This window comes from Mustela putorius, unplaced genomic scaffold, assembly GCF_011764305.1.
Source record: "Mustela putorius furo isolate JIRA1106 unplaced genomic scaffold, ASM1176430v1.1 tig00000095_pilon_pilon_pilon, whole genome shotgun sequence".
In the NCBI taxonomy this organism is placed as follows: Eukaryota; Metazoa; Chordata; class Mammalia; order Carnivora; family Mustelidae; genus Mustela; species Mustela putorius.
Genome location: NW_025421280.1, coordinates 24,768,966 through 24,785,000, shown reverse-complemented (window position 1 = coordinate 24,785,000; position 16,035 = coordinate 24,768,966). Strand labels below are relative to the sequence as shown.

General features: G+C 48.0%; 1 protein-coding gene across 1 annotated transcript in view; it reads right to left on the bottom strand.

The window, feature by feature from the left end:
- The window catches only part of LTF (lactotransferrin), a 28,036-nt gene extending 12,939 nt beyond the window's left edge, over positions 1–15,097 (bottom strand). Inside the window, exons 1-10 of the mRNA XM_045080747.1 lie at positions 14,942–15,097; positions 8,686–8,849; positions 6,304–6,412; positions 5,796–5,978; positions 5,344–5,491; positions 4,735–4,790; positions 3,177–3,355; positions 2,530–2,704; positions 1,803–1,957; positions 505–595 (exon numbers count right to left, since the gene is read on the bottom strand). Of these exons, the coding sequence (XP_044936682.1) occupies positions 505–595; positions 1,803–1,957; positions 2,530–2,704; positions 3,177–3,355; positions 4,735–4,790; positions 5,344–5,491; positions 5,796–5,978; positions 6,304–6,412; positions 8,686–8,849; positions 14,942–14,984 (1,303 nt within the window). The 5' untranslated portion in view covers positions 14,985–15,097. The remainder of the gene's footprint in view (positions 1–504; positions 596–1,802; positions 1,958–2,529; positions 2,705–3,176; positions 3,356–4,734; positions 4,791–5,343; positions 5,492–5,795; positions 5,979–6,303; positions 6,413–8,685; positions 8,850–14,941) is intronic.
- Between the last annotated feature and the right edge of the window lie 938 nt (positions 15,098–16,035).

Genomic DNA, 16,035 nt, shown 5'->3' with positions numbered 1-16,035 from the left:
ATGTATCGGTTTGTGAAATATCACTGAGTTGCACGCCTATGGGCATTTTTCTGTATGTATATTATACTAAACTAAACTCTTCTTTTAAAGATTTTATTTATTTGAGAGAGAGAGAACACAAGTTGGGGGCTGGGCAGAGGGAGAGGGAGAAGCAGACTCCCCCACTGAGCATGGAGCCTGACACAGGGCTCAATCCCAGGACCCAGAGATCATGACCGGAGTCAAGGTCAGACACTTATCCAACTCAGCCACCCAAGTGCCCCTAAAACCTTTTTTTAAAATGAGAAGGAAGAAGCCAATCCATGCCAATCTATGCTCTGTCCATGCTCGATCCATGATTCTCAACACAGCAGGTAAAAGCCTCTTTCCTTTACCCTTTCCCCCCTGATTCTCCAGTTTGAATGCATCCCCCGTCTCAGCATCTCCACCTGGACCCCACCTGGTGGGCTTACTCCTCCCATGGCCCAGACAGAATAAACCAGAGAAGACACTCCCCCAACTTACTTTGGTTCTCTGCCAAGACAGGCACCAAACCACACTTGCCCGCAACATAGATAAGTCCTCCATCCAGGCTCAAGGCATCAGCTTTTCCTTTCTGCAAAACCAAAGCAAATCGTCAGCAGCACACAGGGAGGCTCTCTCCCAGCCCATCTGTTTTAGGGTCTCTTGGAGCATGGCTATACGTCGGAGAATGTCAGGTGTTCCGATAAAGCAGCAGAAAGAGACAGGGGTTTGTGTGAACACAGCATCCAAGGAAAGACTATGTATGGGCACTACTGATTCTCCACCAGCCCTCTATGCCTTTCAGGCTGTCACTTCCAGCACAGATTTTCTGTCCTCCAAGCACTCTTGGGACACCCTCCCGGACCAGCCTCACTCACGGAGGAAATGCATGCGAACAACCGGCCTGGTCTGTTCTCATCCCATTGGCACCACACTCAAAGAGCTACACAGAAGCTGTTCCACATGGGGGAGCCTGGGTGGCTCAGTGGGTTAAGCATCTTCCTTCGGCTCGGGTCATGATCCCAGGATCCTGGGATCGAGCCCTTTGTGGGGCTTTCTGTTCAGTGAAGAGTCTGCTTCTCCCTCTCTTTCTGCCCCTCCCCCTGTTTGTGCTCTCTCCCTCTCTCTCTCTCTCAAATCAGTAAATTTAAAAAAAAAAAAAAAAAGGTCATTTTGACAAATGAGCCAAAATGACTGATCTGCCTCATCCTGGAAATGAACAAGCCTGCACTCCAACAATGGAACATGGATTCATCAAGACTAACTCCCTCTTTGGCTCAGTAATAATTTTTTTTTTTTGACAACTCTCCTAAAAATAACTGGAGACGTGACTGAAGATTTCAATTCAGGGATGGGGCACCGAATTATAGATAATAATGAAGTAAGGGGACTAAGCAGAATAGGATCATGGCTAAACCAAGCCACAGACACAGGAAAGATACCAAAACATCATTTTTAAGTGTTTTCAGAGACTATGTTCACGTGGGAAAATGGCCACGACATATCGGCAAGTGACAAGGACTCAAAACCTACGGAACAGGTGCAATCCGGGATGCACACGTGTACCCAGGAATCCGGGGGTAGGGAGCTCTCAACCCCTGAACCGCGGTGTAGCTCTGCTAGTGGTGTCCGACATGCTACCTGTCTAGGTTTCCTCGGTCCCCTGCAATAATTGCGACAAAGCAGGCTTGGGCGGGGTGGGGAGGGGGGTGGAATGGCCACCAGAAGCAATTCTGAACGGAGCGCGCAGCGTCCCGGGGCCCTGGACCACTCCCGCCCGGCAGAGCCCGCGCCCCTACCATGACCAGCGCGATGCAGTCCTCGCCGCTGGGCGCTGACTCGCAGCTCACGGTCCCGCCGCTCGCCCGGCTCCACTGCTCGCACTTGCGCAGCTCCTCCGGGCCCACCGCGCACCACGCCACCCGCGCGCGCCGCTCTGCCGTCTCCGAAGCCTCTGCTCACGGGAACAAGGCCGAAGTGGGGTCCAGAGCCCAGCGGGGACACCCCGGCGCTGCCCAGCGCCCGCCAGCCCAGAGAAGCGCCCGGGCACCTGCTGCCTTCCCGCCATCCTTCCTAGACACAACCCCTTCTCCAGGCGCGCTCATAACCGGGCTTCTCATTTCCGTTCCTTTGGAGACTTCCCGGGTTTCTAATCCACCCTTTGAGCCTTAGTGCAATAACTCGTCTAATGTCTCGGTCCCATGGGACACAAGCTCCAGGACACAGAGACAGTGGCAGTCCCAGGAGATGGCTTAGGGGATGTTGAGCCCATCCTCAAACTCCCCTTGGGCAGTCACCACTTGGTTGACAGGACACTGGCCTCTGCCTCCAGTGGAGAAGTGACCGCTCTAGAGCAGGGCCGCACTGCCTGAGAAGGGAGTGCAGGGTCCTTCCTGGAAGGTCTCCCCGGCAGTTTGCAGCCCCTGCTGCCAGCCTGCCTCCCCACCCCTCACCCCCCTACTCCCTCTACCCCTCCACCCCAACCCCCAACTTCCTCACCCAGGTCCTGCCCCGGGCCTCACTCACTTTCCTTCAGGCTCTGGAAGGCACTGATGAAGTTGAAGCCAAGGTACAGCTCAGAATCTATATTCGAGGGGATCCTCAAAAACCCAAGGGTGGAGTCTTTGAACAGCAGATCCTTCTCCCCTGCAGGGGAGCCAAAGAGCTGGAACGAAGATGACTTGTCTTTCCCAAACTTTTCCTAATTCGGGAAGAATAAGAATCACAGTCTCAGTGTTAAATAGAGAGGAAAGGAAAAATATCAGGTTGAAAAACAGCATCCGGAGCCCGGGGATGATCCTTGGTTCTGTTCCTCCTGCGTAGGGACCAGCGCCTTCCCTGTGGCAGGAGTTCTGCTGTGGCTTATTTCTTAGAAAGCTGCTAGGGTCCCAGCACCTTAAGGTCCTGAGAATACTGCCCATCCTCCCTCTGCTTCTGCTCCAGCCCACGAGACAATGTTCATCAGTAATGCTGGAGAGATCTTGATTGCTTCTGCTGTCTAGAGCACCGCCGAGGTAGGCAGTTCCCTGAATGTGTCACCTTTTGGGAAGAGAGGCTGCAGTAGGACTTCTGGAACAGCAGGAAATTAGGGAAGGAAAGCACCTCCCCACATAAATCCAAGGAGGTGCGGAGGGCCTCCAGGGATGGGGGTGGGGGGGACGAGGGGTGGATACCTGTGCCTTCTGGAGAAGCTCCCAGATCAAGTCCTCCTTGCCATCCACACTTCGGGCCACAACAGCATGAGAAGGGATCCGGGCCAGGTGACAGTCCTGAAAAGCGTCCACGGGCTTCCGAATGTTGTTTAAGCAAAGCAGTTCATACTTGTCCTGGTCAGCCTTGTTTGGCAGGTTCTCTGGAGGAAGGGCAGAAGTAAAGGGAAGGTCAGATGAGCCTCGTGGAGGCACTAACCATGAGCTTCCGTCAGGGGAGACATCAGAGGCACTCTACAGCACTGGGCGGTGAGAAAGGCAGTGGGTTGCTCCAATGCCCAGAAAGCCTCGGGGGCTAGCCCAGTGTTCCTCTGGGTCATGGGATCAAGACTGCTGCCTGGCTGGTCAAGAAGGCAGAACCAGACCCCATCTGTTTTCATGGCAACTCTGCCCAGAAAAGGGCCAGCTGGCAGAGGTAACCCAGGTAGCCATCCCGGGGGAGATGCCTCACCCATCTCTCTAGAAAGAATAAAAATTACAAACACATTTACGGCGAGAGATACAGTTGAATCACTTCCCAACGCTGGGTGCTATCTAAAGAAGGGGAAAGACTGTTTTTATGAGAGAGTTCAGCCCGATTTGGAAGTGCTGATGTATCTCGTATATACATCGCTTCCAAATATATAAAGTGACAGGAACCTGCCCAGCTCCTCTTATGAGATTAGTACAACCTTGATCTCAAAATCAGAGAGAGAAGTACAGCAGAGAATGACAGCCCTCTTGTCTTTATGAGCATAAAAGCATCAATCTCAAATATACATTAGCTAATTCCGTCTAACAGAGCATCTTAAAAAACTAGCAGATCAGGATTATGGTTTGTCAGTTTATCCCATTAACAAAAGAATGGTCAATCATCCAAAAAGCTAAAGCAATGTATGCCATTAATGGAGAAAAGGAAGAGAACCGTGAGATCATCTTAATTTTAATAGATGCAGAACAAGTACGTGTATGTTCAACATCTACTTGTGTTTGTTTTTTTAGTTTCAGAAAACTAGTAGTATGGAGAACTTGGTAAAGTTCTTGACCTTGACAGACGCCATCTATCCCAACAACTACAGCAAAATCCTACTAACAGAAGAAAATGAAAGCATTCGAATCTGGTAGGCACATTCCATGGAGCATTCCTCAACAGACAGAACCACTGAACTAGACAGACCCAAAACACAGATACATCTCTGGAACAAAATGCTGGGTGGAAAATCTGGGCAGCAGCATGGTTTCTAATGCTGAAACGTCTGCGGTCTTAATACGCCAAAATACAAGGGGCGCTCTGCATTTTGCAAGACCCCATACGTCTCGAAGGACCCGTGTCGAGTACCACCGCGGGGCTGTCTAGGAGGAAAAGAAAGGCAGTGGGTATGGGGGATTTAAGAGAAAAGGATTGTTTAAAAGAAGAAATAAAAGAAAATAAAAAGAGGCATGTCCTGTAGGGAGATGAGGCATCCGATTAGCTCAATACTCAGAATTATGGTAGAATAAAATAAAAGGAGCGAGTACCCAAGGCTCTCCTCCTGCCTCTTACCAAACACTGTGCTGTCCCTGACAAAAGCCACATCTCCAGCCCCTTCCTGCAGACACCTGTGGAATGAGAAAGCACGGGAAGGGTCAGCACGAAGCGGCCCTCCCCAGCTTCTTCCTCGTGCCTCCCAGGGAAACAGGGTCCCGGGGTTTGTCTCCTGTGGGCGTCCGACCCACAGTGGTCAAGGCTCTGAGGCTTTGGGGCACCCCATCTGGGGAGGGAGCAAGAGCCACGTCCAGGTAGATGGTGAAGAAGAAGGGCTCAGGTGCTGGCCAGAGACCACCCCCCTCATCGCCTGTGTTAGGGGCTGAAAGGGCAAAATGGGTCTTTCTGTATAAAAGGGTTTGAAGACTCTACACCAGAAAGTAAAGTCTGAGTATCTTGAGGACACCACCAGACTGGTGTAGGGGTGAGGGGCACCATGGGGGAGTCCGGGGGTGGGGGCTGGAGGGGCACGTTCACCGGGCAACGTCAATGCCCTCTTTCTACTAAGTACTTCTGTCTACACCGCAGCGGGCCCGGCCAGCAGGCTGAGCTGTATTTGGGGCCAGAGAAAAGGCTTCCTGGGCTGAGGACGCGTGGCACTCAGGAGAAGACGACCTTCTCACTCACTTGAAGGCACCAGAGTAGCCAAAGTATGGTTCCTTGGAGGAGCAGGCACATTTATTTCCCCCTGTCCCCGCACACAGGCGACATAGGTTGGGGTACCGTTGCTCATCCGCGCAGGGCACGCAGCTGGCGGAGAAGAATTTGGCCGCAGCTGTCAAACACAGAGAAACAGACCACATGGGGTGAGCCAGCCCAGCCACAGCACGTCACACCCCCCTGTGTCGCTCCTGTGGGCAGAGAGCCACTTCCTCTATCCTTGCTGGACAACCTCTTCGTGAGGCTGGGAGCTCAGAGATGCCCTTGGCCGATGGCAGACTCAGCTGCCTCCTTCCAAGGACCGCTGGTGCAGAGAGACCCACCTTGGGCTCATCACACGTGTGTACCAAGCGGCCTGTGTGTGCAGCTGGGCTGGAGACCCCCGCCAGAGAGGGCCCTCCATCCCCCAGCCCTCTCACCTTCCTCAAGGGGCTCAGGTGGCCCTGCCCAGTTCAAGAATGGACGAAGGGTACCCATCGGGATGTTCCATCCAGCGGACCTGCCAAGGCCTGTGTGGCAGGACCTCAAGCCTTGTAGTTGGTTGAGTTGAAAGTTGGTGCCCTTCTTGGCTATGGCCACAGCATAATAGTAGATTCGTTGCTCTGCAGAGGGACAGAGAGAACTGAAAGCTCTTAACCAGATAATTAAAAGCCTTAGAGAGAGAAAAACAGCCCACCTTGACCTTCCCCGGGTGAAAAGGGGAGCTGTAGGCTACCTTTTCCTCTGGTCCACTCTGTCCCCCAGGGAGCACACACATGTCCTCCCTAACTGGGGGGGGCATCTGGCCCAAAGGGCCCAGGACCTCTGACCCCTGCAAGTGGAATGCTATCTGAGACCCCAACTCTACAACGCAGCCCCTTTGACTACACGGAGCCCAGGGCCAAGACCAGGGCCACCCCAGCTTCTGGATCTCCAGGGAGAACTCACCTGCTGGGGTCCCATACACCTCAGCTACTATGGGTCGCAGTTTGTTGGGGCCCTGGCCAGCCTCATACACCAAACCACCATCCAGGGTCACGGCATCTGCCTTGTTTGCCTGAAAGCAAAGAGGCCAGCCAAGCTTCAGAAGAGAGCCCACCCTAATCCAGGCCACTCAGTTCCAGGATGTCACAGGTCTTTGTGGCTAGAAGGATCTTCCAGCCATATCGCTATATTCTCTTTTTTGTACGAACCCCCTGCCCGTATCGCTCATTCATTTATATCCAAACTTGTTTATTCGAGATGCTTGCTCCCATCTTTTCTATATTTGGTTCTTTTAAGTTCCTTTTTTATCGAAAAGAAAATAGAACTATTATGCTATCTTTAAATTATCCTAATAAACCATGTGCATTCTCTTGGGCATATTACTTCTCATATACTTACCTATTTCTTTTTATTTTATTTATGTATTTGACAGAGACAGACACAGCGAGAGAAGGAACACAAGCAAGGGGAGTGGGAGAGGGAGAAGCAGGCTTCCCGCCGAGCAGGGAGCCTGATGCGGGGCTCCATCCCAGGGCCCTGGGATCATGACCTGAGCGGAAGGCAACCAATTAACGACTGCACCTTTATATTGGCAATCTGGTAGAGACAATATTTGGTGCACTGTTTTACTCATCTAAAACCGCATGACATTTTCTTACTCCTGCAGTCTTTATTGACTTCATTGACCTCCTCATATTTTAGGATAGTGCGGTTGTTCCATGGCTTATCCAGTAATTCCTCAAATGTTCAGCACTTTCTTTTTTTTTTGCTATGATATCTATGCTTTTATGGATCGCTTTGTCCTCATAGGTTTCTTTTTTCCTTCTGATGATCTGTCACCGTGGGGTAGGCATCCAAGGGTGGGAATCACCCAGACAGTGAGTCTGTTTATCTTCATTCTATCTTCTGTTTATCTTCATCTTTCTGCTTTCCAGAAGATCCGTAATGGCAATTTAGAATCCCACCGACCAGGAAGATCAGTTTTGCTATAAAATCACCAGCAGGACAGGCTTTTGTTTTACTGCTATTACTTTTAAAAATGTAAGTGCTAACAGATTGCTTAGGTGTATATTCTTCCGGTTACTAAAGGGAACAAACATTTCGTATTTTTAGTAATTATGCATGCCCTCCTACTACTATGTAATTGTAGTAATTTTAGTAATTATGCATGCCCTCCTACTATGAGCATGCTTGGCTCATATTATTTTTCATATAGGACCCTACCTTTCTGACCAGGTTGAATTAATTCTTTATAGAGTGTACAGTAAATAGGAACCCCTTGTCAGAGCTGCTGCATATTCATTCTGGTGCTTTCTAAATTTTTTGGTTGAATGTTTTCAATGGCTATAAATTAAATTTTTTATGTTTTTTAATCTGTCAGTTTACCTTATGATTTTGTTCATTGCTTAAAAGCTACAAGCATTCTTGTCCTCCAAATTTCTGAGAATTAACCTGTCCCTTGGTTCTTCAAAAATGTGTGTTCTGTTTCCAATGACATCATTTGATGTGTGGTATCTAGAACTGATTTTGAAGGCAAATTCTGTGACCCCATCACAGGTACTCAGTTGAATAGGTTAGAATGAAGTCTAAGATTCTGCATTTTAAATGAGCAATGTATGCTGGTGCTGTTTTTCCCCAGGCCATAGTTATAAAACAATAGCCTAAAACATTGTTTAAGCTAGATCTTTTACTCCTACGTACTGTTCTGATAACTCTAGATATTATTAGAAACTTTGACACAATTTATCCACTCTGCTAGAGTCAAGTGCCCACAACAATGGCACAGGGAAGGGACACAGAACATATATGTTGAGTGAATGAGTAGAAATTATTTCAGTAGATGTTATATCTTAAAAAAACAAAAGGAATCTGCGATCATCCGGAAGTCATGATTCCCTTTTCTCTCTCTCTGAGTATGTTTTGCACAAATGTCCTTCCAATGCCTGGTGCCCTGGCCAGCCCTTCCCAAGCCCTGTGGTCCGGTAATGACAGATCAGCTGATCTTACTTTGTTCAGGGTTTGGTGGTAATGATCACCTGGAAGTTTTACCTTTCAGAGGAACCCTGATGTTGCCTGTTCATCCAATGTGACTACTTCTGTGTTTGCAACACTCTTCTTAACAATTTGTGTTGCAAACCCCAGATTCCCCACCTTTCGTCTCTCAACTTTGAAATGTTAATATCTTCTCTCAAAATGGCCCTGTGTCCTATAAGGAAGGAGCACTCCCAACTAACAGATACCCAAAAAGAAAAGCAGAAGAAGTGGGGGGAAACACTTTTTCTATTTCACTCCATTTCATTCCCTTCATTCAGTTTCGTCCCACCCAGACACACGGCAGTGACTTACCTTGATGGCCTGGATACATTCTTGGTGGGAGGTTCTCTTTGTGCAGGAGACTGTAGGGCCCCCCACTTTCTTCATATTCCGTTGGAATTTGGAGCATTTTGCCCACTCTGCTTTTGATATGGTGCACCACCGAACATTTTTCCTAGGCGCGGCCAGACACAGTCCTGGGAGAGAGAAACCAAGGAGTCAGGGTTCGAGCACTGCCCACGGGAGACACCACCTCACCCTCTGACAGGGTTTTCCAGACTCTTCCATCTCTCTGCTCCTCCCCTTTACCCCTCACTCAGTGCCAAAGTTAGGCCACTGTCCTCGAGTGCAGATGTCTTGATGGTCTAATGAGCATTCTCTGCTGGCCAGAGGGCTGTGACTCTCAGTAAATGAAAGGAGATGGTCAGAGCCTCTGGATTATTTTCTTTCCTGTACCTGACACATTTCCTACCTCTAGAAAATGATGATGACCCTTTGCATCCATTTGTGAGGTTCTCTCACCTGCTTTGACCCACTTGAAGTCAAGAGGTAAGCAGGAAAGGGATTATTGTTCTTGTCTTATTAAGGTGGAAACTGGCTCTTGAGGAAACTGAGTGATTGTCTGCTCAGCGGTGGCAAAATCCAGCCTAGAATCCAAGTCCCTCTAGACTGTTGCTTTGACAAGAATATCCCCAGATGATGCCCAAGCAACTAAAACACACCCGAATCCTTTTCAGTAGTAGTGAGTGGTGTACCAAGTGGGTCAGTGTGTCTGAGTTACCACCTTTCACCCTGTATCAAGAAGACTGGTTCTCCAGCAGAGACTGCTTTGTTAGTAGAATCTATGCAATTAAGAATGAGGCTAGACCAGATTTGCTCACATCCCTTAAAAACCATATCAATGAAAAACTTACAGTGAACATTATATTATAATGGTGAAAGACTGAATGCTTTCCCCTAAGATCAGGTATCCACTCTCACTTTTTCTATTCTACATAATACTGGAGATCCTAGCCACAGAAATAAGGCAAGAAAAAGCAACAGAAGACACCCATACTGGAGAGAAAGGAGCAAAACTGTCCTTATTTGCAGATTACATGATCCTCTAGGTAGAAAATCCTAAGGAGTGCACAAAATGCGATTCGAACTAATACACAAGTAAAACAAGGTCACAGGATACAAGATCAATACACAAAGAGCAATTCTATTTTTTGCATATAGGCATTGGTTGATCCAAAAATGAAACAAAGTATATAATTTCATTCATAATAACATCAAAAGTAATTAAATGCTTAGAAAAATATTTAACAAAACAAATGCAAGATTGTTACACTGAAAATTATAAAACTTTGCTGAGGGAAATGAAAGAAGTTCTAAATAAGTGGAGAAACATTTTTGTTCATGCTTTATAAAACTCAATATTTTTAAGATGCTAATTCTCCCTAAATTGATACAAATAATCAACACAAATTCTATTAAAATTCTGGCAGGCCACTTTTTTATTTTTGGAGGAATTGGCAAACAGATTTGAAAATGTATATAGGATAAATAAATAAATTGATATAAAATAACCAAATTAATTTTATATAACTTATATTTATAATTTTTCCATATAATTTATATTCAATAGTCAAAACAGTTTTGAAAAAGAACAAATCTGGAGCAATTTTGCTTCCTACTTTCAAAACATTATAGGGGTGCCTGGGTGGCTCAGTGGGCTAAGGCTTCTGCCTTCAGCTCAGGTCATGATCCCAGGGTCCTGGGATCAAGCTCCACATTGGGCTCTCTGCTCAGCAGGGAGCCTGCTTCCCCCTCTCTCTCTACCTGCCTCTCTGCCTACTTGTGATCTCTCTCTGTGTCAAATAAATAAATAAAATATTTAAAAAGATTTTTAAATATATATTAATATATATTTATAAATATAAATAAAATAAAATCTTTTAAAAAATTATATAAAGCTACCGTTATCAAGAGTGTGATCTTAGCATAGAGACAGACATATAGATAATGAAAAAAATTGAGTCCTGAGTGAGGTAAATCCTTACATTTACATTCAATTGATTTTTGTTAATGGCACTAAGGCAGTTAATAGGCAGAAGGATAGTCTATTAACAAATGGTGCTAGCACACAGGTAGGCTCATACAAAGATTAACTTAGAGCCCTACCTCACACCACACACAGAAAATTAACTCAAAGTTGGATCATAAAATTTAGTGTAAGAGTTAAACAATTATACTTTCAGAAGGAAACACAAGGGGAAAACAATGCAACCTTGGCTTAGACAAAGTTTACTTAGCTATGACACCAAAACACAGTCCACAAATGAAAAAAAAATTGGTAAATTGGGCCTATCAAAATTCAAAACTTTTGTGTTTCAAGGACAGTTAAGAAAATACAAACACAAGCAACAGCTTGGGGGAAAACACTTACAAAGAATCTTGACAACTCAGTCAATGACAAGTAACCTAATCAAAAAATAGGCAAGAGATATGAACAGACATTTCACCAAAGAAGATACATAAATGGCTAATAAGCACATGAAAAGATGTTTGACATCATTAATCATCAGGGAAATGCAAATTAAAAGCACAATGAGATCTTCATTTCCCACCTTCTGGAACTAGTTATAGTAACTAAAACAGAGAATAACGTATGGGTAAGGATGTGAAGAAATGGGACCCCTTGTACACTGTATAATACTGGAGCCACTTTAGGAAATAGATGGTCAGTTTCTCAAAATGTTAAACAGAGAGTTACCATATGACCCACAGCAATCCACTTCTTAGATAAATACCCCAAAGAAATAAAAATATATATCCACATAATGACTCCTTTATGAATATTCATAGCAGCATTATCCAGAAAAGCTCCCCCACCCCCAAAAAACTAGAAACAACCTGAAAGTCCAGGCACTGGTGAATGGCTCAAAAAAATGTGGTACATTCACACAACAAAACATTATTTGGCAGTAAAAAGGAAAGAACTAGTGGTATGGGCCATGATACAAATGAGCTTCATTTATGCTAAATGAAAAAGAAGCAGACACAAGACACTACCTATTGTTTGATTCCACTTGTGTGAAATTTCCTAAAAGGCACATCTATAAAACAGAAAATAGATTAGTGATGGCCTGATGTGGGGGTGGGAATGAGAAGTAACTATAAACGGACATGAAGAAACTCATTAGGGAGAAGAAATGTACTAAAACTGATTTACAGTAATGGTTGTGCCACTTGGTAAAATTACTACAAATCACTGAATTGTACATTTAAAATAGGTGAATTGGAGGATATGTAAAATATACCTCAATAAAGCTATTGCAAAACAAACAAAACCCACTTGTTGGCAAAAGTTCCCTTCCCGTTTGGATGTGCTTTAGAGTAGAACACTCAGCCCTCTGCCATCTCCAGCATAATCAGACCCATGCATAATTGTGAACCATCCCCTGTATAATCAGACCCACCAAGGCATTTGAGGATCCCAGGAAGAGTCAGAAGGGGCTCAAGGGCAGCCATGTCCCAAAAAATCCCAGGGGATATAATCTAGCATGAGGCTCTCATGCAACTGTACTGCCATAAAATCAGTGGTTCAGTCAGTTAAGCCTTTGTCTTCGGCTCAGGTCATGATCCCAGGGTCCTGGGATCAAGCCCTACAACGGGCTCCCTGCTCAGTGGGGAGCCTGCTTCTCCCTCTCCCTCTGTCCCCCTGCTCATGTTCTCTCTCTCACACTCTATTTCAAATAAATAAATAAAATATTTTTTTAAAAAAATCAACCAACCATGTCATATTCAGCCACTTGTGACCCAGTAGCATTTACTGGATGCCATCTGTATACACAACATACAGAGGAACATGTAAGCAGAGAGGACTAGATCTTACCTCCCTTCTGGAGAGGGAGAAAGTAAAAAAAGAGGAAGCTAAGGATGATGAATGCTCTAGAAGAAACAATACCAAACCAGAAGTGAGGTCCCCATGACCTCAACCAGTAATCAGGGCGGTCCAGGAGAGTGAGAACAATGGCCCCAATGTTGCAAGCCAGGCGCTTTGATCAGCACTTCACGCCTTCTCTGTCCATCAGTCCTCCAACCCCCTGTATTGTGAGTGCTTCTAACACCCTCATTTCCAGGTGAGAAAATAGTAGCTTTAGCTATTTATGTGGCTTGTCCAAGTTCCCCCCAACTAAGAAGTATTGGGTCTAGGATTTCAACCTACAAAATCAGACACAAAACCTCCTGCTCTTACCACAAAGCTAGCCCGCCCATTTAGGTTGGTCAGGTTAGAGACGGACCACAGTGGAGATGGAGTGCGTAAAGGGTTTGGGGTCAGATCATGGAAAGCCCTAGGTGCTGGTCCAAGGAGGTCTTATTCCAGAGGGAGTAGAGCTCTCTCTTGGAAGAGAGCAGAGATAAGAGCTTTGCTAAGAATGGGGAAGGGGTAGACTGAAAGCAGGGAACCAAGCAGAAAAATATTGGGAATGGACAAGGGGCAGGAATAGTGAGGTGGTGTTAGAAATTAGCTTGATGACAGATGCGACCAAAGGGTGTAGAGGAAAGGCAAAACAGAAGACCATGCTTCAAGGTGGGGGAGGACATGAATAGCAGCAGGAATGGGAAACCCACAGGCAGAGTTGGTTTCTTCCCTTGGGAAGGGCTGAACCAGGAAACTTTATAACGGACCACAGAGGGGTTTTTCAAGATCCACAGTCCCAGCCCCCCCAAACACCAGGGGCGGGGTTAGAATGTACCACCCACTCATCCCTCCCCAGACACCCACTCATCCCTCCCCAGCCACCTCCGAAACCATGGGTCCCCCTCAAGACCATGTGCTCTCTGAAGCAGGTCTGGGGCTGCCCCCTCCTGTATCCCCAACCCCACACCTGAACTCTGTCAGCCATTCAGATGCTGCCCCCTGAGCCTGGATGGAATCTCCTTCAAAGTATGCATCCCCTGATTGCTTGTGTACAGACAGACAGTCCTCTGACCTCCAGAGCAGGGACTGGGATGGAGCTACTCTTCTCACCCCACCCAACCTTCACCAGCCAAGACGCCCAGGGGAGCAGGGCAAGGACCCCCGAAAGCAGGGGTCCACGGCAACCCAAGATTCAAGTGAATCCTCAAAATGGAACCCAGGGGTGCAACTCTAAGCCCAGATCCTGCAGCACAGCCCATGAACTCCTCCAGGAAAGCAAGGTTTCCTGCTTCTTGGTCTCTCTCAGGTGACGCCACCCCTGGGCTCTGCTTCCGGCCGGCTATACACAGGTCAGGGAGCAGAAGGCAAGCTGGTCCTGATCAGTTGGTCCTGGCAGACCCAATCCTGCCTCAGAGAAGACAGGGATGACAAGACCCATAGGAAGGAATTTAGAGAAGGAAACCAGAAGATGGGGACAGGGATGGCTTCATGGTCCCTAAGGTTGGGGGTGTACACTCAGTGTGTTCTCTGTGGCCCTTTTTCACCCAGGATTCTCCCAGCTGTGAGTACATGCTCTAAGGCAGGAGGAGGCTGACCCTGGCTGGCAGGAGCCCAGGGAGGGAGGGGACATCTGTCCTTTTCCTCCGACCCCCCACATACTGCCTAGGCACTGATACCTGTCACACACACACACACCCCCAACTGCAGGGAGCCCTGCCCTCACACATTCCAGTCACTAATGTCCATGACTGTTGAGTGCCCTGCGCACACCCCAGAAACTATTTCAGATAGTCCTAGCCTGGATGCATTTAAAACCAGGAATCAATCATTTCTCTCTTAGACTCTCTGAAGAAGGGGTCCCCTCAGGAAGGTCTGTGCCACCACCTCTGCCCTTCTGAGAAGATAGCTGGACTTTTTTTTTTTTTTTTTTTTTAATCAACTGGGCTCTGTCTTGCCCAAGTTACACAGTCCTGGCAGGAGCTGGGTTCTGAACTCCAGTCTCCTGTGTGTCTTGGGCAAGTCACTCTCGGTCTCTGGATCTCATTTGCCTCCCACCTAAAAAGCCTGCAAGAGTACTATAGGTACCAAAGGTCCCAGTGGGACACAATGGGACAGGGTCGCTTTGCGCTCGCTGCTCTAGGGACGCTTGAGGAGGAGCCCGCTCAGAAGAGCCCTACTCTGGCTCCTCCCCAAGCAGGTGGGCGGGACCCGACCGCCTCCGGGCTGCTGGAGCCGAGGCAAAGGGATGGAAGGGTAAGGGGCTCGGGGCGCAGGGGTAGATGGTCGAGGGGAATAGTGGGGACGCAGGCATCCAGCCAGCGGGCGCGGAGACCGAGGGCGCCCACCTGGCGGGGCGCGCTCCCAGGTACCTGCACTCACCAAGAGCCCCGAGAAACAGCAGGGCAGGGAAGACTAGCTTCATTCTGGGTCCCTGAGGCGACTCTGGCGAACGAAGGCTCTGCCACCCCCACCGGCTCTGCCCCGCTTTATCCACGGCTTGGTGACCTCACGGGGTTTGCCCCGCCCTGTGGCCCAATACGCATCCCCTGCCCTGCGCTCTCGCACCCCTCCTCCGCTAGTTCCTTGAGGCCAAGAAAGGGGGGCAGAGGGGGAACAGGGGAGGGAGCAGAGAAGGACCGGTGCCCCAGCAGCCTTAGCGCCATAAGAGAGGAAACCCAGCCCACAGGCCACCTCTGTGAGTCCCCGCTGGTGCTGCCTAGTGACTGGGGACTGGGATGGTCTTTCTCTTTTGCAAGTTGCAAGTCCCTAGGGACTCGTGGCCTGCCAGTCTTGTCCTTTCTTGGGTCTCAGAGCCTCCTAGACCACTGGACACAAAGCAGCGATCCCAAGGTGAACATTTGCGATCATCTGAACTGTGAGGCTCGCCTTTCCTTTCACAGATGAGTCCCAAGTGCCTGGGAGCCAACTTCACCTTGGCCAGCGGCCAGCCCAGAATTCTGCAGAGGACCCAGCTACCTGCCCAGAGTCTGCCCCAGGCATGGGGTCTCTCCCTGTCCCACTGAGACCACAGTACAGCTCCCAGAAAACAGAGCCAGAAGTCTCAGAGGAAGCGACCACTGCCCAGGGCCCAACGGCTGTCACCCTGTCCCCTCATTTGTCAGTGAGAAGCCTGTCTTAACACTTGCGTCTTTCTTTTGTTTTGTTCCGTGGCAGTATGAGGTGGGAGATGAGAACCTCATTTTGATAAATGTCATATTTTGTCAACATAAGCTGATCTTATTTCAGGAAGGTGTTTGTAAACTCTAGGATTCTGCTACTAAGAATATAGCTTGTAAATGCACTCCCATGCTGCACAGCGGCTCACATATGAGGATCTCCAGGGCCACACTGTGTATCATTAACCAACTGGAAGCAAAGTCAACATCCATGGCTTGGGGGTGTCACAGAGTGGGCCTCCTTGGGACCCTCAGGGGAGATGGTGGGGCCCCTCTGCCCCAGGCATGGAGACTGTC